At 38.9% G+C, this 26022-nt stretch overlaps 1 protein-coding gene across 2 annotated transcripts in view; it reads right to left on the bottom strand.

The window, feature by feature from the left end:
- Positions 1-26022, bottom strand: part of sec14l8 (SEC14-like lipid binding 8) — a 73249-nt gene that overhangs the window by 43627 nt on the left and 3600 nt on the right. The window contains exons 1-3 of one of the 2 annotated variants that reach the window (XM_043715662.2): positions 21248-21382; positions 10177-10252; positions 72-115 (exon numbers count right to left, since the gene is read on the bottom strand). In XM_043715662.2, coding sequence (XP_043571597.2) covers positions 72-115; positions 10177-10252; positions 21248-21301 — 174 coding nt within the window. In that variant the 5' untranslated portion in view covers positions 21302-21382. Of the gene's footprint in view, positions 1-71; positions 116-10176; positions 10253-21247; positions 21383-26022 lie in introns of those variants that run through there. The other variant, XM_088000007.1, reaches the window with a different exon arrangement.

Below are 26022 nucleotides of genomic sequence, written 5' to 3' on the forward strand. Positions count from 1 at the left end.
AGAGGTAGTTTATATTGAAGATGAAACGGTTACTCATATTCAGTACAATGTTTAATAGCAGTTTCTCCTACCTTGCGAATCATAAATTCCGCTTTCTGAAGGTTGAAACTCCTGGCTGCAAATAAGGAGAGTTTTCTTTATTCTTTATTCTCCTCATGGAACATAATTTACAATCAAGGATATGGATAAGATGAAGCTACATTGAGCAAAAAATAATATTAAATAATGAAACCTGTTTCTGACTTATGGTTCCCAGAAAGCTAAGACAATCACACTGGAAGAGACAAATATTGAAACTGGGGTTTCTTTCTCAAATCCCATCATGTGCTGTGCAATGATAAATTATTAGCTCAGTATATAGTGCTTAGCAATTGGTTTGGCATTATGGATTTTATTTTTACATGTTTAACAATTCACTTCCTAATACTTTTCATACAATATAACAACACCTTACATGCAGCATGTAAAAAAAGTACAATAACAACAAGACAGAAGGCAGTGGAGGAAACTTTATGTTTCCTTTCACTAAAACCTCAGTCACAACCAATTAGCACTGCTATCTTTCACAGACTCAACTTCTTGCTTAGGGAGTTCACTCATTCATTCTCTAACTTTGCTCATTCTTACTTCTATTTCCTTTCTTCAAATTTACAGCAGGATTCTCCCTCACCTGTAGTGACAACAGAGTTGCATCATGAAATACCCAAGATAGAAACGAAACTTTCATTCACATATTTTACAGATTTTAGAACAGCTACTGTGGCAGAATATGTTCAACTGACTTCCTGCACGCTAAACATTTGTTCTCGTGAAAAATGTGTTTCTGTGAAGATTGTTAATATATGTTTTACATAGTGTGTCTTGCACTGTTCCCTCTAACAGCACTGTGTATTCATGCATGTGATTGCATTTCCTTAGTATACAGAATATAGTACAGCACAGGAACAGGCCCATCAGCCCACAACGTTGTGCCAAACATGGCTCCAAATTAAACTAATCCCTTCTGGCTGCCCATGGTCCATTTCCCTCCATTCCTTGCTTACTCATAAGCTTATCTAAAAGTCCTTTAAATGCCCCTATAATATCTGTCTCCACCACTACCCCTGGCAGTACATTATGGTCACCTACCACACTCTGCATAAAAATCTTGCCCCTCACATCTCCTCTGAACTTTCTCCCTCTTAATTTAAATGCATGCCCTCGAGCATTAGACATTTTAACTCTGGGAAAGAAAATTCTGACTGTCAACCTATCTTTGTCTCTCATAATTTTATAAACTATCAGATGTCCCCTCAGTCTCCGCTGCTCCAGAAAAAACAACCATAGTTTGTCCAGCCTCTCCTTATAACTGTAACCTATTTCACATGTAAAGGTATCTGTCCTTTTAGCTGTCCTAAACTATCCAAAAAGGATGATTAAAGAAGCAGAGAATGGTTCCATTGTAAACCTGGGCTTCTGTGTCTACAACTTTGCATGGTGAATGATTTCAAAACTGCAATTCCCCTTACCTATTTAAGTAATCCAACTGATGTTTGACAAGTGTGTTGCAAAGCATCAGGAAGTTGTAATGTAGACAATGATTTTTAGACAGGCAGCTGGGGGCTGGGGGACAAGCTGGGGGTAGATAGTATGACCTATTTCCTTTCATCAAATTTCCCTCACCTATACTAACAACAGAGTTGCATCATGAAATACTCAAGAATTTCCAGCCTGACTGCCCGTTCAGCTACAGTACTTATATGGCTGGTCCAGTTCCGTTTCTGGTCAATGGTAGCCCTCAAGGATATTGATAGGGAGGTTAATGATGTTAATGCCATTGAAGGAGAGACAAATGCTTTCTGGTTGGAAACAGACAGTGCTGGGTACTTACATGGTGTGAATGTACCTTGGCTATTAGCCAGCTGAAGCCTGAATGTTGCCCTGGTCTTGTTACAGATGGACACAGACTGCTTCAGCATCTGTGAAATTTCAAAACTGAACATTGTGCAATCATCAATGAACTAATTTTTGACCTTTCATGTTCAAGTTCTGGATTAGGACTTGAAGTCACAACTTTCTGAAGTAGAAGAAAGAAGGCTACCAGGCGAATCATGGCTGACACCTGAGAACCACTCTGGTGGGCATGGTGGCAACACAAGGGTAGCAGACAAAACTTTTCAATGTCAGCTAATTTATTCATGAAGGTGGCAAGCATATTGGAGACCAACTAAATGGGACTTTGCTTAATTGTGTAGGATAGATTTCATATGGTGCTAGGATATTCCCAGGGTTGGAGGATTTGAGCTATAGGGATTGGTTGAATAGGCTGGGTTGTATTCCCTGGAGTATTGGGGGCTGAGGGGTGACGTCATAGAGGTTTATAAAACCATGAGGGGCATGGATAGGATAAATAGACAGTCTTTTCCCTGGGGAGGGGGAGTCCAGAACTAGAGGACATAGGTTTAGGGTGAGAGGGGAAAGATATAAAAGAGACCTAAAGGGGTGGTACTTGTATGAATGAGTTGCCAAAGGAAGTGGTAGAGTCTAGTACAATTGCAACACTTAAAAGGCATCTGGATGGGTATATGAATAGAAAGGGTTTGGAACGATATGGGCTGGGTGCTAGCAAGTGGGACTAGATTAGGTTGGGATGTCTGATCAGCATGGACGAGTCAGACCGAAGGGTCTGTTTCTGTGCGGTACATCTCTATGAATCTATGATTCTAGTCTGTTTGAAAGGAATTACATTACCTTTTGTTTATTGTTTTCCGATAAGGTGTTGAATGTTGTCTAACAGGTTTTCTGGTAGAATCCTGAGGCTAATGTTTATTTGTGATTATATTTATATTAGCCTGTGTAATTGAAATGAGTTTCTTTCATATGAGCTACTTAGAATTGCTTAGTATTGCAGTTGTTCATGGTTCCATAACTGTTCAGGGTACAGTACCTTGCTCCCTCAACCCAGGCAATGTGACCAAAGATGAATGGAATCATATAATGGTGACAACACAGAAGGAGGCCATTCAGCCTATACTGTCCATGTCAGTGCCCTGTAAGAACTCTGACAAAAGGTCACTGGTCTCGAAACATTAACTCTGTGCCTTTTCTCTACAGATGCTGCCAGGCCTGCTGTGTTTCTCCCGCACTCTGTTTTTTTCACTGTAAGAGCTACTCAGCTGGTCCCATTAACTCGCCTTCTCCTTCTTTCTTTCATTTTTTTGGTGCTTACCCAATTCCCTTTTGAAAGCGACAATTGAAACTGCCTCAACCACACTCTTCAGTATTTCATTCCAGATCCAAACCACTCGCTGTGCAAATTAAACGTTTTCTTCGTGTTGCCTTTGATCCTTTTGCCAACAGTCTGAAATCAATGTTGTCTGGGTCTCAAGCCTTCTGCCAATGGGCACAATTTTATTTACTTTGTCCAGACCTCTCATGTTAATAACACCTCAATTAAATCGACTCCCAAACTTCTCTGTTATCAGAAAAATTGCCTCTCAGTTTACATGCCTCCAGTCTTCCTTTCCCTGGAGCAATTCTCCGATGTCTTTTCTGTACCATCTCTAAACCCTTCGCATCCTTTATAAAGTGCAGTGGAGTTAATCACAAAACTTCTTTGGAGGTCAAAATAGTGGTTATAAAGGTTCATCATTTGTCTTTGTATTCCATTTATAAAGTTCAAGATTGCATATGCCTTATTAACTGCTTTCTCAACCTGAAGGAATCAGACTCAGACCCAGTTAGTTTGATCCCGATCTGTCCAATATTTTAATGAATAACTTGGCAGATGACATCCAAGATTGTTTCGTACCCCAGGCACCAGCCCTCACTATTGCCACCACTCTCATCAGAGTGCTTAGTAAGTGTCGGTTGTGGCTCGGTTGGTATCACTCTCACCTCTGAGTCAAAAGATTGTTGATTTGAGTTTCAATGTGGGACCTATGCACAGAAAACAAAGCTGACCATCTGACCATCAGTGTCGTACTGATGGAATGTTGCATTGTCGGAGGTATCTTTCAAATCTTAAACAATGAGCTCTTCAGTAGATCGAAGTGGACTCATTTTGAAGAAGAGAATGGAAGTTTCTGATGTCCTTTCTAATATCTATCCCTCAAACAACATTTCACAAACAAATTAGCTGGTCATTATCATATTTCTGTTTATGGGAGCTTGCTGTGTGTAACTTAGCTGTTTTGTTTCCTATATTTCAATAGTTCAAAAGCACATCATTGCCTGTAAAGTGCTTTGAGATATCTGATGGCTACCAAGCTGCTATATAAACACGAGACTATTTTCACGTCATCTGAAAATAATACAGCAGCTGAAACACATCGGTTATATTGTGATTGAATCAAACTAATGGCCCATAAGTGGGTCAGTAATGCTGGCACTTGATAAGCCAATAATCATCACTGCAGATGGTGAGGATGGCACAAAGGAAAGTTGGAATTGATACAATTAGAAAATTCAAGCTTGCTTGTTTCAAAAACAATATGATGTCAGAAAGGCTTGATCTTCTCAGCAAAAGCAAGCTGTGGAGAAAATCCATCTGCGAGATGGTGTCTACTTCGTGACACAATGTGGGCATTGGAGAATTTCTCATGGAAAGAGACACAGACACCACTGACACTGAATGGGTTTATTCAGAAACTGGGAACACCTTCCAAACAGTGCTGGATTGAGCTAAACTGCATAATGTTCTGGAAAATTGTCGTCAACATTCATCATATTAGCAAGCTAACAAAAATATGGGGACAATGTCAAGCAGCACTGACACAAGTGGCAACCCACATCAGTCCCATCCCGTTAAACAGCACTATACAAAATATGCAGGAATAACAACTGGTCTTTACTAACAAGACAAAAGAGATGGACAAAACAAGGAAGGACATGTGTGCCCACTATAAGAACTAAGTAGATATCCAATTAAGAGCATAGTATAGCTCTTAATTGCTGCTTAGGTTTGAGGAAGGCACTAAAAAAGGATCTGGACGGTAGTACACACACCACTGGACATAACCCATGGGCAATAAAGAAGAGGAGCATACTCCAACAGAAGGACAGGTTTATGCTTTTTCTCTGGTGCCATGTTCTACAACATCAGAATAATGGCTCTCCACCTTTCATGGTAATTGTTGGCAGCTAACATCTTGGTGTTCTAAAACTTTATAGCTGAACTGTTTTTTCAGCTGTCAGAGCATTTTTTCCTAGTCTCCTTCAACTCTGCAGACCTCCATTTTACCTGCTTCTACCAGATCTTCCAGTTTCTTCCTCTCAAGTAAATGCCTAAGGAACTATAGCATATTTACTAAAGAACCTTTTGCTGAAAAATTCACAGTTTGTCGTATTTTTAGCAATACTCAAGTTCTGCGCAATCAAATGACTATTTAATAAATACAATAAACCCAATGTTTAGCTCAAATCCAATTATTTGATCAAAATATGGGAGTGTGGTTAGCCCGTGTGACATCTTACACTAGTGTACACTAGCAAAAGTTACCTGTTCCAAAGCTGTCCAAAAACAACTGTGGAATGGGTCTGATTACTTTACTGAAATTCCTACCAGAGAGTGTGAATCAATGGAAATTGTATTTCTCTATCCATTCCATTTAGAACCTTTGGATCCAGCATGTTATATGGCAAATAGTGTCAGATGAAGTAATTTTGTATAAACCTTCTTTGCTCTAAATTTCTGTCCAGATTTCTCACCTTCCCTTTAACAGGAGATAGGAGCAACCCCTAGAAGAACTACATTTAAGGTAGTTTGTACATTTCTCAAGGCATTCTGCTAATACTGCGCTGTAATGTTCTATATAATATTCTGTTGTTCAAAACATGCCCACAGGGAAATTCAAGACTCTTAGATCCAGAGCTATCCACAGGAAAGTGATGTTCTCTCTTTAATGTAAGTGGATTTTGGCAGAATGAAGGGAGTACAGTCTCTTGAGTCAAATAAAAATACAAAATTACTTTTGGCAGGAAGCTCAGATTTGTCATAAAAACTACTCAACTGGAGTGCCAACTTAAATAAGGCTAATCGATGGCCTGGAACTCACTAACATAGCTGGCTATAAGGACTGTCTTCCATTACTCAAAATTAAGATTATTCTTGTTAAGAAGCTTAGAGGAGTACACACTAGCTTGATGATTCAAAGGAGTTTAATCGTGAAATTAATAACAATGAAAATAAATTTAAAAATGAATTATTTAATATAAAATAAAACAAACAATTCAATAAAACTTCAAAAGGTCATTCAAAAACTATGAACAATTTTGGAGCACAGAATGCACAGAATGATAGGGTTAAATTGCCACCATTTTAATGGGTGTTCCTTTTATTCAGCATCTGAGTAGGATATTAACCATACTCAAAATCAATAGGATAAGTCCCTTTTTGCATTGGTTGTTTCTTTCTTTCTTCCCTCTATCTCTATATTCTGTAATTGCAAACTTAACAGGCTAAACACATTCTCACTGTAAACTGTAAGAACGGGTAAAACACTAAGAGAGGCATCTAAAAGAGGAAGATAAATCAAAATAATGATTTTGTGTAATGTGGCCAATGCATTTACCTTCTCTTTCTATATTTCATTTTAATATCTCCCTTTAGAATTCAACTTCCCTGTTGGAGATTTTCTTCCAAAGTGCCTTACACCATATAAGGTAAATTTTTCAAAAGGAAGTTACTCCATAACTCCCAATCTGTTCCATTCTTGATTCTAGCTGAGGTTGGAAATCAGATGCCCAACTGTTGGTGAATGGTTAGGTCACAGACTCTACTAATTAGCTTTAAAACTGAAAGGAAGATCAAACAGTATAGAAATCTAAAGCTAAAATGTGGCTCGAAGTAAGCCAATCTTATTCCATTGGCACAAGGGAAGAGGAGGAATATGGCAGAAGGATGAAGAGACTCTTAGGGCCTGATCTTCCACTCCCTAGGGAGCTGAGAATAATGGCGAGTGTGATGACTTTATCGATCAAGAGACTAAAATCGGGTTCCCCCAGTCAAGATAAACTTTCACAATTAAGTTCCCCCTCATCACCTAAAAGAAGCCTATCTCCATATATTTGCATATTAATTTCCCTAATCACCAGAATTAACATAAATATAGCACTTTAACGCAGAAATTGAGACGAGAACACATGCAGATAAGAGAGAGTGAGCCGACCATGTGAAAGGGCAGGTGGGACTAAATGTCCCTGTGGTGCACAGTACTGTACAGAGTCAAAGAAGCAGAATGTGCCAGCAGCATGTATGGCAAATGCATTGCATGTGCTTGACAAGCACAGCAATGTTCGAAAGGTAAAAGGGGCCATTACTTCATGGTGTGAGGGTGGACTCTAACCAGTCAGTCAGGAATATTGCCACTATCAATCCAGTGATTTGGCCATTTGGCCAGAGGGTTAGCCATGCTCTGTCAGGCAGTTGGTTCAACTCATCTTCAGGGATCAGCTCCATTGCAGTCTGGGGATTGGGCCCTGGTCAGTCCTGAAAGTCAGGAAAAGTCACTCCTAGACTTTCTGATTGATCAGTTGGGATTGTCTTGCAAATTAAGTCTGGGACATGGAATATGTCAGTAGGGGACTAGAGTCAGATCACACATAATCTGGGAGGTTTTTAGGGTCAGTCCATGAGGCAGCTCATGGAGACCGGCCTAACTGTAGTGCTAGTTAAGGGAACACTCACAATCATAGGGGCAACTGAATTTCATAGGGTGGAATCTATAAGATCTATAAGTGACTGGGGTGAGGAGGGTCCAGGCAAGCTATGGTCATTCTAGTGCCAAATGGTATACCCTGACTGGTGTATATGATGCTACCTAAGACACTCACCGCCACACATTAACTCTAAGATGTAAAATCTTGGCCACAGCATCAAAAGATTAGACAACAACTGCTCACTATCTAATTTACAAAAATTACACATAATAGTGAATCAAATGCTAAGCAAAAAGATTGTCAATGACTTGATAATTTTGGACTTCTGTAAATATGTTCTTTTCAAATGGCTGTGTTAGTTTGCAAATGCTATGAGTAGAAACAAACATTTGCATATTCTTGTGATAGATTCACAAGAACATAAGCCACACAATTGAATTTATGCAGATGTATCCTTCAATCAGAAGTTAGAGTATATTGCTGACAGAGCACAAGATGCAACATAGGAAGCATTTTGTTATTGAGAGTTTATGATCAGTGATCTTTTTTCTCTTGGTAAGTGAGATATGAATCGAATAAGGGAAGTTAGAAATGCCTATCAGTTCTATCAGTGCTCACCCTAACCAGCAGATGATGCCAACTCATTGATTATGCATCCCTCCTCACCAAACAATTAACGATGCTAACTCCCAGTGAAGAGATCAAGTTTGGGCAAGTCTAGGAATTTCCATTCCAATTTTTAACTGCTAAAATTCTGTCTTAACCACCACAATCTCTTTGAGAGAGGCAAATGACTGTAATTGAGCATGACACATATAAGTAATTTAATCTAATCTAATCACACATGAGACTTTCGACTTGGACACAAGTGCTGGGATCAGGGCAGGTGGGAAACACAAATCATATTTACCCTGCAGTGTGGAAACAGGCCATTTGACACGTCGAGTCCACACCAACCGTCCCCTGCATTTTTATCATGGCTAACCCACTTTATCTGCACATCCTTGGACATTATGGAATGCCAGATGTATTGCATATGAAAAATGTTTTTATTCAATTTTGTTATCGAACATTTTTCAATTTTTTTTAGGTTACTTTCAGAAATTAAATTGCATAAACCTGTCCATTTTTTTTGGCAAGTCAATAGCAACTAGCTTTCAGAAGTACAGTACTTCGAGGCTGGCATGTCCTCTGCCTCTAATGTCCAGCAGAAATGGAAATTATTTCAAATTCGCAATGAAAATCCAATGAGCTATTGGTGAAGTCTTAAGGGTTGTATTCTTTTAACTGTGCAATGTTTTGAATTGCAGTGTTAAGCAATGGGTCTATAGACAGCTGTTTTCATATATAAAACTCCACACAACGAGATTTGCAGGACTATTTAAGAAAGAAAAAAACATGTTTTTATTTAGCATCTTTCACAACCTCAGGAAAACCCAAAGCATCCTATACAATAAAGGGTATTATATTTTCAAGAAAAAAAGCAAAATTTTACTTAGCATTGTTATACATCTATAAGTGCTTCTATTTCAATATATGCAATCATCTTTCCAGTATTAACTGGGGACTACTCTGTGAGATAAAGTGAAACTCCACCACATGCCACATAATTATACTCAAAGAACTCATGTTGAAATTCCAAAACTTTATTTGCTGGTGCTGTGGAATGTTGTATATTCTTCAAACTACAGACTTATATTCTGGAAACATGACTTAGATCATGTGTTTATACTCAGTTTTTGTAATGCTCAATAGCTGGCAGGAAAATGGTCCTATTTAATTGCTAAAAACACGATAGTTTAGGAAAACTCTGAATGTTAATGACATTTACGCGATTTGCAAAATCACTGCATGATAACAGGAATGCAGAGTAAGCAGATCTCCTATCATTGTACAGTATTGTAAACAGCTCAGTAAAACCCACACAAATTATTCAGTGGGTCCAACCACAAGGGTTTAAACAATTCCAAAAGAATTTTCTATACAGTCCACAATGCTAATGAAAACTTCACAGTGAATCAGACCAATTGTCAAAGAAACACAGTTCATGAAGTTTAAGGTCAAACCACCAAAGTTTCTGAAACATTAGCAATGAACAAATATTTGAGTAAGTTTGCTTAAAATGGAATACAATGGATGGGCTAGAAAGGGGAGGACTCATTTAGATTTCTTAGCATCAACATAACAAAGCAGCGTTTTCAGATCTCTAGAATTTGGGATTGCAAACCAAGGATCTCTGCTGCTTAACAAGTACTTGGCCTTCACTTTAATTCTGTCATTCAATTTGTGTGGCTACAGATTATTGTTAGTCCTGAGCATTACTTAGTTCTTTTAAGTTACCCATCTGCCAACATAGGAGACAATATCCTCATGGTTTACTTCTGTCTATAGATTTGATGTTCTTGAACTCCTTGACAACTAAAAGGTGAAAAGTTGAAAAGAAAAGAAGGTACCTGGTAAAAGGAGAAAATGAAAGAAAATGGGAATTGGGAAGAAATGAACAGAACTAGAGATTTCTAGGTAACTATATCAAAGTACCTCTGAGCCATCGTAGGAGAAAGTGGTCATCCTGAGCAGGAAGGCTAGGCAGGATATCTTGGATATTCTCTCGGAACTGCAGCAGACAGAAAAAAAAATGTATTCTGATTTCACGTACACAGTTGAAAGTCCATCAGCTTCTAAATGCCACTTTGCTATGCAGTACATAGTCTGGCACACCTAGACTTTAAAACTACAGAACAAAGCACTTATACTGCCTTGTCAGCATTTGACTCTTTCTTATTTTAAAATAAGGCTATGGATTTCAGAAGCCATCATCAAATGCTTGATATACATGTCATAAAGAGCTCTGTGTAATAAACACACCCACTCCTGTTTGGCAGTCTCCACAAGTGCTGAAAATCAGTGCTTTATTGTGTGGATTGCATACTAACTTGTGTGAAATACTGGATTTACCAAATAGCTAACATTCAAATAAAAGGGTGAGCAGTTTGAAAACTACATAAATCAATAGTGAATGTTTCTGAGTATTTAAAATGACTAAAACATTGTTGGAGTCTTAAGCTAATTAGAATAAACACAAACTAATTTAATGCAAGGAAAGGACACTGAAAACGACAGCAAATTTGTTTGAAGAATAATTTTGCTTTGCTGTAAATTTGTCACTCTGAATAAGAACTACAGATCAACAAAATAATCTTCGCTAAGCATAGATAATCAGAACATTCATTATATATGTAGGGTGTGTTTTTAAAGTGTCCAACTTTACCTTGAGCTCAATGACGTTTGTTCCAGTGCATTAGTTACATGCAGTATTTCCTTATAGGTCATTAGGTGTATGTGTATGTTAAAAATTTTGAATTTATATTAAATTTCTAATATTTCTAATTGCAATACAATACATCATCTTCAGGATATTGATAGTGGGGGAGCTAATAACAGATAATAAGGAAATAGTGGATGAAACTAACAAATATTTTGCTGCCGTTTTCATGTGAGAGGATACAAAACACATTTCAGTAATAACAGTAAGTCAGGAGGTGGAAGGGCAAGAGAAATTTGGTGCAACTATAATCAAGAGGAAGGTAATACAGAGCAAATTGATGGATCTCAGGGTCTTGATGAATTTCAAAAGGGTCTTAAAAGAGATGGCTAATGAGATAATTAATATGTTGATGTTACTTTTTCCAATATTCGCTAGATTCTAAGAATGTTCAAGTAGATTGGAAAGTAGCAAATGTATTGCTTTATTTAAGAAAATAGGCTATCAGAAAATAGGTAACTATAGGTCAGCTAACTTGATGTCTATTGTGGGCAAAAAAATGTTAGAATTGATCATTCAGGTTATAGCTGGAAATGTGTTGCTGGAAAAGCGCAGCAGGTCAGGCAGCATCCAGGGAACAGGAGAATCGACGTTTCGGGCATAAGCCCTTCTTCAGGAATTATAGCTGGGCACTTAAAAATACCCAAAGTAATCAGGACAGATCAGCATGGATTCCTCAAAGAGAAGGCATCTATAGACCAGTGAGCCTGACATCAGTGGTTGTTGTTGGAGGGAATCCTGAGGGACAGGATGTACATGTATTTGGATAGGCAAGGACTGATTAGGGATAGTCAGCATGGCTTTGTGCATGGGAAATCATGTCTCACGAACTTGATTGAGTTTTTTTGAAGTGACGAAAGGGCAGAGCGGTGGACGTGATCTATATGGACTACAGTAAGGCATTCAACAAGGTTTCTCATGGTAGACTAGTTGGATCACATGGAATACAGCGAGAACTAGCCACTCGGATACAGAACTGGGTAGAAGGTAGAATACAGAGGGTGGTGGTGTAGGGTTGCTTTTCAGACTAGAGGCCTGTGACCAGTGAAGTGCCACAAGGATTGGTGGCTGGGTTCACTACATTTTGTCATTTATATAAATGATTTTGACATGCATATAGAAGGTGTAATTAGTGAGTTTGCAGATGACATCAAAATTAGAGGTGTAGTGGACAGTGAAGAAGGTTACCTCGGAGTACAACGGGATCTTGAGCAGATGAGCCAATGGACCAAGGAGTGGCAGATGGAGTTTAATTTAGATAAATGTGAGGTGCTGCATTTTAGAAAGGCAAATCAGGACAGAACTTATACATTTGATGGTAAGATCCTGGGGAGTATTGCTGAACAGAGACCTTGGAGTGCAGGTTCATAGTTCCTTGAAAGTGGAGCCACAGGCAGACAAGGTAGTGAATAAGGCATTTGACACACTTGCTTTTATTGGTCAGTGTAAGAGTTGATATGTCATGTTACAAACATAGAGGACATTGGTTAGGCCACTTTTAGAATACTGCGTTCAATTCTGATCTCCCTGCCATAGGAAGGATGTTGTGAAACATGAAAATATTCAAAAAATATTTGCAAGGATGTTGCTGGGATTGGAGGGTTTGAGAAATAGGGCCAGAGGCTGAATAGGCCAGGGCTCTTTTAGAAAGCGTTTAGTATGCTTTCCTTTATTGGTCAAAACATTCATGTTGTGGCAGTACAGGACATTAGTTTGGCCACCTTTGGAATATTGCGTATAATTCTGGTCTCCCTTCTATAGGAAGGATGTTGTGAAACTTGAAAGGGTTCAGAAAAGATATATAAGGATATTGCTACGTTTAGAAGGTTTGAACTATAGGGTGAGGCTGAATAGGCTGGGGCTGTTTTCTCTGGAGCTTTGGAGGCTGAGGGGTGACCTTATAAACGTTTATGAAATCATGAGGGGCATGGGTAAGATAAATAGACAAGGTGTTTTCTCTGGGGTGGGTGAGTCCAGAACTAGAGGGCAAAGGTTTAGGGTGAGTGGGGAAAGGTTTAGGGTGAGTGGGGAAAGGTTTAAAAGGGACCTAGGGGGCAACATTTTCATGGAAAGGGTGGTGTGTGTATGGAATGAGCTGCCAGAGGAAGTGGTGGAGGCTGTTACAATTACAACATTTAAAAGGCATCTGGATGGGTATATAAATAGGTAAGGTTTACAGGCATATGGGCCAAGTGCTGGCAAATGGGACTAGATTAATTTAGGATATCTGATCGGCATGGACGAATTGGACCAAAGGGTCTGTTTCCGTGCTGCACATCGCTATAACTCTAAGTCATGTTTAACCAATTTATTTATTCTTTGACGAAGTAGCATGTATTGTGGATAAAGGGAGGGCCTGTAGAGGAGCCACATAGAAGGTTATTATGCAAAGCAGAAGTTCAAAAGGTATGAGGGCAACACATTAGCATAAATAAATAGCTGACTGACAGAAAACTGATCTTTTCTGATTAGAAGGATGTGATGAATGGAGTCCCACAGTGGTCTGTACTGAGCCTCAGTTTTTTGCAATTTATAGCTATGGTTTGACTCAAGGGAGTGAAACATGGGAACTAAATTTGCAGGACGCAAAGATAAGTAGGTAAGTATGTTGTGAAGAGGACATTAAGGGGGTGCAGATGGATACAGATAGGTTGAGTGAATTGGCAAAAATTTGACAGATGGATTATCAAGTGGGAGAGTTCATTTTGGTAAAAAGAATAAAGGAGAATATGATTTAAATGGAGAATGATTGCAGAATTCTAAAGTCTAGAGGGACCTGGGTGTTCTAATGCATGAGCTACGAAAGGTTAGGATGCAGTCACAGAAAATAATTAAGAAGTCTTATGGAATGCAGAGTTCAGTATAAAAGTTAGCATGTTATTATTCAGTCATTGTTGAGACCACATCTTGAATTTTCTGTGTGGCTTTGTTCTCCCTTTTTAAATAAGGGTATAATTGTACTGGAAGTGATTCAAAGGGGATTTATTAGATTGATAGCTGGAATATTCTGTCTTGTGTGGAAAGATTGTATAGACTGGGCCTTTTTCCAGTAAAACTTAGAAGAATGAGGGTGATTTGAATCAACTTTATCCAATCCCGAATGGTCTTGACAAAGTTGACGTGGAAAAGATGTTTCCTCTTAAGTGTGAGGGCAGAATTAAGGGGCATTGTTTAAAATGTTAGCAGGTGCACCTTTAGGACAGAGGATAAGGAGTTTTCTTTTCTCTCAAACAGTTGTGTGATTTTGGAACTCAGAAGATGGTGGAGGTGGGTTCATTGAATATTTTTAAGGCAGCGGTAGATAGGTTCTAGTTAGGCAGGAAAATCAAAGGTTAATGGGGATAGAAGTGAATGTGAAATTCAAAACACAAACAAATCGGCCATCACCTTATTGAATGAAAGAACAGGCTCAAGGGTCCAAATTACCTACTTCTATTCCTAAGATGAATTTTCCGATGTACGCAGAACTTTACAAAAAAAAGCTGTTTCACTGATAACACTACAATATTCATTGGTGTTGGCTGTTGCGCTCCTCCATTCTCAAGTGACAAACGTATGCCATAATTTGCAGGAAAAATAATTATAATAGACCACAGTGAGGTTTAGGAGCAGAGTAAGCAATGACTAATATTTATCACCTTCGGTGTTTTGCCCGTTGCAGAACCATAAGATCATAAGAAATAGTAATGTGTAGGCCATTTGGCCCCTCGAACCTGCTCTGACATTCAGTAGGATCATGGCTGCTCTGAGATACGTCATATACATTTTCTTACCGTTCCCCCATAATCCTTTGTCCTCCCACTGATCAAGAATTTATCTATCTCAACCTTGAATATACACAAGGGCCCTGTACCCACATCTCTCTGTGGCAGAGAGTTACAAAGACTCAGAACCCTCTGAGAGAAGAAATTTCTCCTCATCTCATTCTTAAATTGATGCCCCTTTATTCTGAGACTATGCTCTTTGGTCCTGGCTTCTCCCATAAGGGGAAACATTCTCTCGGTATTTACGCTGTCAAACCACTTAAGAATCCTATATATTTCAACGAGATCACCTCTCATTCTCTAAATGTCAATGAGTAGAGTTTAGCCTTTGTTCATATGACAATCCCTTCATATCGAGGATCATCCTGGTGAACCTTCTCTAAACTGCCTCCAATCTGATAACATCTTTCCTTAAATAATGAAACCAAAACTGCCTGGAGTATCCAGATGTGGTCTCACCAGCACCTTATACAGTTGCAGTAAGTCTTCCCTACTCTTGTATTCCAACTCCCTTGAAATAAGGGCCAGCACTGTATTAGCCACCTCGATTACCTGCTGCATCTGTGTGCTAGCTTTCTCTATTTTGTGCACAAGTGCCCCCAACTTCCTTTCTGCAGTTTTTTTTCCATTTAAATAGTACTGCTCTTTTGTTCTCCCTATCAAAATGAACAACTTCACATTTTCTCACATAACACTCTGTTTGCAAACTTATTGCCCACTTACTTAACCTAACAAAATCTCTTGGTAAACTGCTTGTATCCTTCTTGCAATTTGCCTTTCTTACTCTGTAAATGTGGCTGCAATCCGTTCACTTCCTTCCACCGGGTCATTAATTTATATTGAAAACAGCTGCAATCCCAGCACTGATTCCTGACACCATTGTTACAGGTTGCCAACCTAAAAAAGAACCCATTACCCCCACTTGCTGATTTCAGCCCATTAGCAATTTTCTATCCATGGTAATATAACTACCTGCAACTCCGTGGGCTCTTATCTTATGGCTTAAACTTTTGCGAGGTATATTGGAGGTCCAAACAGAATAAACAGAAAACAGAATACTGGTTGAGACTTCTTTGAAAAACTCCAATAAATTAATGAGACATGATTTCCATTTCATGAAGTCATGCTGACTCTGCTCAATCAGATTATGATGTTCCAATGTTCTGCCATTACTTCCTGAATAATTGATTCCAATGTTTTTCTAATAATAGATGTTAGGCTAATCAGCCTATAGTTGCCTGCTTTTTACCTCCCTCCCTTTTGAATGGCAGTTTTCCAATTCTCCGTTACTTCTCCAGAATTCAAGATTTTTGAAAATTTATTTCTGTAGCTACTTCTTTTAGGATTCTAACATGCAAGCCATCAGGGCCAGAGGATTTATCTGCCTTTAGCCTCATTAGTCTAATACTACTTCTCTAATGATGGTGATTCCTCTCTCGCACCACCATATTCTTTTGTATTAAAGAGATGTTCAAAGTATCTTCCACCATAAAGACTGATGTGAAATATCTGTGTAACTCTCCTGCCATTTCTTTGTTCCCATAACTATCTCCCCGATTTATTTCCTAAGAACATAGATGATAATCATTGAATAAAACCAAAAGAAATTCAGAATATGGCACATTTAATCTAAACAGTATCATTACTCTGTCAGCTGTAAATAAATTTTGTTGCTGTGCCTAAATTGCTGGACTGTAAAACTATAGAATGCATGGAGAACAAGAAATGGTTAAAACCTAACCTTACTACTTTTCTACTCAAGTGTGGGAAAATATTGTAAGTTAAGGTGACCCAAATAGATTAATTTAGGCCCTAATACTAAAGAATTGTGATTAATAGATTAAATCCTTGCACAGAATGAACCTGCATTTTAAATGAAGAATGCTGTGCCAATACTGGGACCTTGACTGGATTCTTGATAAGTAAACTTTCCAACATAAAACCTATGTTTGCACTCCCTCTTACATTACTTTCTCTCTTTATATATAAGTTGAGAATCTACACACAGCTGGACTGTCCTGATCCAAGTGTCAAGTGCAACCATCCTTCCAGTAAAATGGCAAGTGCACTTTGGAAAATACAATACTTATGTTGAGGAATCAATGAATTGATTAAATTGCAAGTAATCTTCATTGAACTAAATATATCTGACTTATGCTTCTATGGGAGTATGAATCTGCAAATGGGATATCTCTCCATCACACTAAAGACCCTTTATCCATCAATGATTCTATTCAAATACTCAAGCTCCTCGCAGGAGAACCCAGTGTCTAGACTTGGGATGAAGTTAGTACTTTAGTCCATCAATTAATCAAAGAAGCAATCAGGTTAGTGACATTTTAACAGCTCACTCTGCCTCTACCAAGCATCAAATCATATCAAACATTATCTCTGAGTTGGAAAAAATCTCTGTTTTAATTTTGTATAGATTTGGATTACATTGCTATGGTATGTATGCTATGTTTTCTGCTTGCATTTCAACTGATCTGTTACACTTTAGGAATTCAAAGATATGTGTGCCTCTAATTATTTTTAACTCAAAATTGCAAACTAAACAGCTGATTAATCCTTTAGGACACTCCTGGGTCATCAGTGGTATTTTGGCTATTAGTGACGAGGGGGGTTGAAGCAGGATCAATCTAGCAAATTAGAGATAGATACAAAAGCAACATAATACTACAAATGCTGGAAATCTGAAATAAGAAAATACTGGAAAAACTCAGCAGCTCTGGAAGCTCCTACATTGTGAAAAGCAGTGTTGTCATTTCAGGTTGATGGACTTTTTGTTAGAACTCGAAAAGGTTAGAGATATGATAGGTTTTCAGCAAGTGCAGAGGCAGTAAAAGAAAGGAGAGAAATGAGCCAAAGAGAACATATTTTGAGAGAGTAGAAAGCAACATAGGTAAAATGAAAAAGGGGTAATGGTGTAAGACAAAGAGGGTGAGAATAGGACAAGAAACATGACAGGTCTTGAGGAAGCGTAAATGGCAATAGCAGAATCATCAACAACAGCTGATGAGGTCCAAAACCAAAAATCAATCAGGATGGGTTGGATTTCAGAGATTTTAATCTGGAATTGCTGAACTAAATGCTCAATCCAGATTGCTGGAAGTGTATAATCATACTAGCAGACTAGTTAGAGGTGTTGCTTGAATCAGTCATCTAATATGAGTTTGATCTCCAGAACAGGGGTAACTGCACTGTGAGCAACATGCAAACTGACAGGACTATGGGTTTTAACTTGTATTTCAAAGGGATCTTTGATATGGGAGGAAGTAAAAGGGCAGGTATTGCATCTCTGATTGGGCAATCCTTTTCTTAGAATAGGCTAACAACAGTGTCTCATGTAAAGTGACTGTCCTCCCATTCTGCTTCCGGTTAGGACTCCACATGATTTTCCCAGTTTCTTCAGCTCCATCACATCTATTCTGAGACTGTCAAGTTTCACACCAAGGCTTCCACTATGTCCATTCTGATGAAATTACATTGAACTGAAATGTTCGTTTTTTCTCACAGACACTTTCAGACCTGATGAGCAGTTCCAGCACTTTCAGTTTTTCAACATCTGCAGTATATTACTTCTGCTTTTAATAGATTTTGTTTTCCTTAATCATCATTGTGGGTAGGGCCTTCAAACATGTTGGGTCCATTTTCTACACATACTTTCACCTCTTCTCCTCTCTCTGCAAATGAGGAATCCCTTTGTCCTTGTCTTCTATCCCACAAGTTTCTACATGCAATTGACCATCCACCACCGTTTCCATTCACTCTGGCATGATGCCATCAACAAACACATCTTAACCTCCCTTTTCCTCCCTCAATATCAATCCAAAAAAACTGTTGCTTCCATAATACCTCAATCCACTCTTCAGTCACCCACAACACTTCTTCCCTTCCAACAGCACCTTACCATAAAAGTTCACCTGCCATTTTACCTCATCCTTCCTCACCGTCCAAGGTCTTAAACACTCATTGTAGGTGAAATGACAACTACTTCTATATCCTTTCATTTAATATGCTATATTTATTGCTTATGAATTGGTTACCTCTGCATCAGGGAGACCAAACTCAGCTTGGATAACTATTTCAAGGAATACCTCTGTTCGGTCTGAAAGCATGAGTAGGCATTTTACGGCCTTCTGGAATTATACATTCAGTTAAAAAACTTCAGACCTCTGTCCTTTTGTTTTTTGATTTTTAGACATTAGCTATTGCTGATGATTCTGTTAATGCCATTTATACCTGTACTAGACCCATACTTTCCAACTTTCCTTGTCCTATTACTACACCTTTTGCCTAGTAACATCATTCTTTTTGCTATTTAATCTTACACTCTATCACAGATCTTCCCTTTTTGTTCTTTTCCCTCACCTCCTCCTCTTGCCAGCTTCTTCACTTGCTGAAAACCATTTACATTCCTAACTTTTCCAGTTCTTGTTAAAGGCCATCAACCAGAAATGTAAACTCTGTTCCGCTCTCCATAGGTGCTGAGTATTTTCTGATCTCTTAAATTGGATGTTGACTTTGATTTTATAATTGAAGTGGAACTTTGAAAATGGAACAGTTAGTGTTTTGTCAAGGTTCACTAGGGAGTAGTGCAGAGGATCCCTGGAAGTTCTGGTGTAAGAACAAATACTAGGTCACTCACCACCATTTCCTGAAATATATATGGCGTGCACCATAAATATGAGTCTATTATGATGCGTGTTTCCAGAAAATTCTGGCCCTCTGTAATTGGCCTCACAAAATCATAGATGTTTACAGCACAGGAGATCATTCATCTGTGCTGGTTAATAAAGCTCTGACTACACTCTTCATAGCTTTCCTTTCAATAGCTTTCTCTAAGCTTTTGCCAATGCACATTCGAAAGCTACCTGAGCAACCTCTATGATAAAGAGGCAAGTGGTGCAATGAGGGTAATTATTCCTCTCATTATTCCACTTGCCCTGTACAAAGGTGTGTGATTTTCCATTTGATGCCTTCATACAATGATGTAACCAAGAATTGCTAACAGCAGCAGCAACAGGTTGAGGGGTGACATTATAGAGGTTTATAAAATCATTAAGTGTATAAGTCAGGTGAATGGCAGGCGTCTTTTCCCTAACGTTGGGAATTTCAAGATGAGGGGGCATATTTTTAAGGTGAGCAGAGAAAGACTTAAAAAAGACATGAGAAGCTTTTTATTTATGTGGTGCACATGTGGAATAAACCACTAGAGGAAGTTCGTGGATGTTGGGTACAATTACAACACTTAAAAGATGAATACATAAATAAGAAATATTTGGAGGGATATGGGCCAAGCACAAGCAGGTGGGATTAGATTAGTTTGGAATTATGGTTGGCATGGACTGCTTGGATCCAAGGGTCTGTTTCCATACTGTATGAATCTACGACTCTATACAGATTCTAAGAACAAAATGTTCCATTTTCAATTACTGCAGTCACATCAATTCAAATTGTGACACCTCACGTTTCACTTATTTCCTTATGGTGTACAATAAAGTCACAACACATTCTCAGAACAAAATGTTGTCTGAGCTGGTACTTCCTCATCACAACATTGACAGCGGCCCATTGTGAAAAGCTGCAGTTGAAAGCTGGGGCCCCCGAGCTCCATTGATGCCTTCAACTCAGTCTCATTCTTAGGTCTATTTGTCCCTGTCCATTGCAATAGCAACATCATCTCAAAGGTTATCAAGGACAGAAACGAAAACAGAAGTTGCTAGAAGCGGTCAAGTGTTCTGAGGAAGGGTCACCAAACCCTAAACGTTAACTTTGATTTCTCTCCACAGCCAGAGGATGTGGTGGAGGCTGGTACAATTGCAACATTTAAGGGGCATTTGGATGGGTATATGAATAGGAAGGGTTTGGAGGGATATGGGCCAGGTGCTGGCAGGTGGGACTAGATTGGGTTGGGATATCTGGTCGGTATGGACAGGTTGGACCGAAGAGTCTGTTTCCATGCTGTACATCTCTATGACTCTAGATGCTGCCAGACCTGCTGAGCTTTTCCAGCAATTTATGCTTATTGTTTCTGAGTTACAGCATCCGCAATTCTTTCAGCTGTTGTAAAGGATAACTTGTGTGCAAACATTGCACCCCCAATTTCTGAGATGACCTGCAATAAACTTTCCTCCTTCCTCTTTTCACATTTCCAATATTTTACTTGAATACAAAGACATTTTTTATCAGTGCAACTCGCTACTACTGATCGATGGAGGAGAAATCTTTTTAATCCTGGAACTTCCGCGCCTCAAGCCGTTTCCAGAACCGACTCCCACTTACTGCCTAGCCAGGCCTATTGTACAAAGTCGAGATTAATGTTTGCACAGCAGGGATCTTCCTAACTAACCATAGAGAAATGAACCGCCAATGATCATGGTCGAAATAAGCAGACCATCCCTAACCAAATGTTAAGAAGATCTGTTACTAGGACATCCATGAATTATAAAAAACTGCTGGGCACCTGAACAGTTTGCTATTGATTTCTCGCCCAGTCGCAGCACCCTACCCTCTCCCTTACCTTGGTGAGAGTTTCTGCCTGTTTAGGGCTCAGGTCGCCGACTCTTCCGCTCATTGCAGCTTCTGTCGCTCATCTGACAACTGGCTTCTGGTTAATATTGCTACGCTCCGCCTCGCCCCCTGACGCATGGTAAAGCCTCCGCTCTACCATCCCTCCCTCTGCTGGTCTGACATATATACAGTACATTACAATGCATCCACGTACGTATCCATCTCATTTATAGGGAAAACGGGCTTTGCTTCAAAACATGAACTGTGCCACATCATTTGAAAGAAGCAGATTTTAAAATTACAATTGTACCCTCTGGTGGTAAAACAAAGCTTCCATTTTAAACAATCTTCTCTATTTCAAAAAGTATCGGTGCGCACTGAAGAGTAGCCATTTAATTTGGATACAGGATCTTCCCAGATATATGCTGACAATACTCAGGTCTACCTCTCCGTCATTCTACCCAATGCCTTCATTACAGCTGTCCTATCTGCATCAAACAAAAACAGAAATTGCTGGAGAAACTCAGCAAGTCAGGCAGAATCTGTGGAGAAAAGTTAATGTTTGGAATCCAGTGACCTTCTTCAGAATAGCAGTCCAATCACTATTAGCAAGTTTTGAGAAGATTTGTAGCTCAGATTGAGGTTCTGGATGTAGGTTGGCTCACTGAAGATGTTACCTAGTATGGTGACGAAACGTCTGAAAATGAACTTCCAGCTCAGCGAGCCAACCTACATCCAGTCCTATCACTATGTTTACCCAATACCAGTCTTGGATGGAGAGCAATTTCAAATAGCTAAACTTCGGAAAGACTAAAACCATTGTCTTCAGCAAATGCCATAAACTCAGTATCTTTGTCATCAATTCCTCTTCTAGTTTCAGGATGATCCGGACTGCTAAAAGTCTCAATATTTTATTCACTCATAAACCGAGGATCTACATTTAAAATGCTCTCCAACACATGAGCTGTTTATTTTCACCTCCACCTCCATTAAACTGCCAGCCTCTACGTCACTTCAGTCCAGCATCTTACTCCCATTTAAAATATCATCCCTGCCTTTTTCACTCTAAGTTCAACTATTCAAATTCTGGATCAGTGGTGCTGGAAGAGCACAGCAATTCAGGCAGCATCCAGATGCTCTTCCAGCACCACTGATCCAGAATCTGGTTTCCAGCATCTGCAGTTATTGTTTTTACCTCAACTATTTAAATGCTCTCCTGTGTCAGCTTCTCATATTTTTCACCCTCTTATAAAGTATAGGTAACCAATGTTCCTGTATTGTCCCATTCATCCACTTCCTATTGGTTACTGTACAAAATGAATTTCCAAAAAAAACCAAAAACAAACTGTTAGAAAAGTTCAGCATCTATGAAGAGAAATCAGAATTAACGTTTCGGGTCGAGTGATCCTACTTCAGAACTTAGGATTCTGATGAAGGGTCACTTGACCCAAAACGTTAACTTTGATTTCTTTCCATTAATGCTGCCAGACCTTTTCCAGCAATTCTGTTTTTGTTTCTGATTTATTCCGTTTTCAAAAATATTATTTTGCTCCACCCACTAATAAATAATCCACAAAAAACTTGTTTCCCATGTGCTTCATCTCCATCTGCATCATGTACCTATATACCATATTCCAGCAAAATGAGGTCCTGCGATCCTATATCTTTCCCAGTGCCCCTTTTGATACAAAGCATACAAATGCAGTCAACTTTTCGGGCTGATCCAGTCTTTGCTGTGTAACATTCTCAGAAGTTTGTATTTAAGCTCCACTCCATGGGTTACAACAGGCAATTCAAGTTGGCACTTCAGTGAGGAAACAGAGTTGCAATGTCAGAGCTTCACCATCTTTTGGGTGCAAAGTCACATCGAGGATTTAAGTACTCTCTCAGGTGGATCTAAAAGATCACATGCACTAAAGAGGGACAAGGCAAATTTTTCCTACTGTCCTGGTCAATGTCCAATATACCTTCAACCAACTTTACAACACAAATTTTGTGGTCATTTATCTCACTGGTGTTGGTAGGATTTTGTTGTATGCCAATTGGCTGCAATGGTTCCCTGGAGTACCATTCTTACTCTTATCAGTGGGTCATTGGCTGTAAAGTGTTTAAAGGAAACTTTAGATTATGAAAGATATTATATTGAAAAAAGCTGTTTCTATTTAATTGCAGATGAAGGTTTAATACAGTTGATGATACAGCACAATTGGTTGTCAACTTACAGGAATAATGAATGGTTGCTCTATTATTGAAAATGTCTTCCTTAATTATCTTCATAAATCAAAATTAAAATCTATCAGGCTATAAACATAATCCACTTTCATTGAAACCTGTTTATAAATCAACATAATCAATACTTGTTCACCACTGAAAAATTAAATAACCATACTGATGAGTCCTGAGTGAAACATTAAAAGTGCTGATAACCAAGATTTTTAGCAATACTATTTCACTGTAATTTTTAAAAATTGAAAATATTATTTAGTATTGCTCCTTGTCAACAGCTCTGCAGATTTAATTTCCCTGGAGTTTTTAAAATTTTCCAATATTACCTGCTTTGATATAAACATTAAACAACAGCAATCTTAAGAACTGAAGGTATATGTGGCATGCATTAAAAACATAAAAAAACATAAATGTCTCTTGCATCAGTTGTGGTAAACAATGGTCAGATGAAACAGCATGAAGCTTTTGAGTTTTAGCATGCTGTACTTTGGAGTTGTAAGATGTGCATTCATGGCCACAATTCTCACCATAGTAAAAGGGAGATGTAGCAAGAGAGATCAAAAGATGTATCAGTCTCTATTTTCCATCAGTCTGTCCTGATAAACCAATGTTGTTCAACAGATTTTGATGCTCCCAAATGTGTGGAAATTAGGTCACCATATTTTCCAGATGATATGAAATATACATAATCAAATGTGCAATATTGGGGGATGTGAACCATCAGTAATCAGTACATTCACTGCTAAAGTCAAGTGAATAGATTGAAAACGGCTTTACAATGTAACAGATCCACAATGCAAACTATTGTATAATTTCTCAAAAGGGTGGTGACAGTCTGATACTAAACTGAAAGAAAAACAGAAAGTGCTTGAGAAAATCAGCAGATCTGGCAGCATCTATGCACAGGGAAACAGAGTTAAAGCTTCAATTCTTCTTTCAACCCAACAGAAGTATGCTGTTTCAGACAGTGTGCTCTAGTTTATTTCAGAAAATAGAAATTTCAAAAGTGAACTGCCTCTAATTTTTATCAGAACTGAGATATTACAAAGCTGGGGGAGTGAAAATAATCTCTACTTATTGGCTTCTGCATTCTGATCTTTGCCTAACTTACATTCTGTTACCTGTATTTCCAAAAAAATTGCCCAGACATTTAATAGACAATTTGCTTTATTTCCTTTGCACCAAAAGCTTCTCATTCCTTTCAATTAGTAATTTCAACGGGTCTATTCATAACATGGCATTATGCTGTAACACCAAAGTTTTTCCTTTCAATCCTCATTTAGAACCATACACCTTGTTTTATTAAAACTGTCAACCATTAGCTGAACTCAACAAGTTCTTCAAGTGGCAATCCCCAAGTCATTAGTTCCCTAAATGAACTTCAAGAGTAACCAGACTGCTATCCCTCAGAAGACTGGCTTTGCTTTCACTGTGTTCCCACTATTCTAAGTTATCATCATTTAGAGGAACCCAGTGAGAACAGGAAGAGGGAAGGCAACAAGCCAGGGACTAATTTCATTAATTGAGTAATTTATCCATAGAATCCCTACAGTGTAGAAATAGGCCTAGCAAGTCCACACCGATTCTCCGAAGACCATCCCACTCAGACTTACCTCCATACCCTATCCCTGCAACCCTGCACCTCCCATGGCTAACCCACCTAACCTACACATCCCCTGACACTATGGGAATTTTACCATGCCCAATCCACCTAACCTGCACATTGTTGGGACTGTGGGATGAAAGCTGAGCACCAGAGAAAACCCACCCAGATGCAGGGAGAATGTGCAAAATCCACACAATCACCTGAGGTTGAAATTAAACTCTGGCATTGTGAGGCAGCAGCGTTATCCACTGCACCATGCCACCTTCATAATTGGCCTTCATGCTTCAAGCCAGTAGGAACTCAATCACTGAAGTACATTCTGATAAAAATAAATCACATCTGATTGATATAGAACTTTGAACATAGAACGTTACAGCACAGTACAGGCCCTTTGGCTCTCAATGTTGCACCGACCTGTGAAATTAATCTGATGCTCATTTAACCTACCCCATTCCATTATTATCCATATGCATGTCCAATGCCCATTTATATGCCCTTAACATCGGCGAGTCTACTACTGTTGCAGGCAGGCCGTTCCACACACCTACTACTCTCTGAGTGAAGAAACTACTCCTAATATCTGTCCTAAATCTATCACCCCTCAATTTAAAGCTATGTCCCCTCATGTTAGCCTTCACCATCCGAGGAAAAAGGCTCTCTCTGTCCACTCTCTCTAACCCCTGATTATCTTATACGTCTCAAGTCACCTCTCAACCTTCTTCTCTCCAACAAAAACAATCTCAGTTCCCTCAGCCTTTCCTTGTAAGGCCTTCCTTCCATTCCAAGCAACATCCTAGTAAATCTCCTCTGAACCCTTTCCAAAGCTTCCACATCCTTCATATAATGCGGTGACCAGAACTGCATGCAATATTCCAGGTGCAATCTTACCAGTGTCTTGTACAGTTGAAGCATAATCTCAGGGCTCTGAAACTCAATCACCCTACCAATAAACA

This window comes from Chiloscyllium plagiosum, unplaced genomic scaffold (assembly GCF_037043375.1).
Source record: "Chiloscyllium plagiosum isolate Xiang-an unplaced genomic scaffold, Cpla_swu_hap1 HiC_scaffold_24, whole genome shotgun sequence".
Classification (NCBI taxonomy): domain Eukaryota; kingdom Metazoa; phylum Chordata; class Chondrichthyes; order Orectolobiformes; family Hemiscylliidae; genus Chiloscyllium; species Chiloscyllium plagiosum.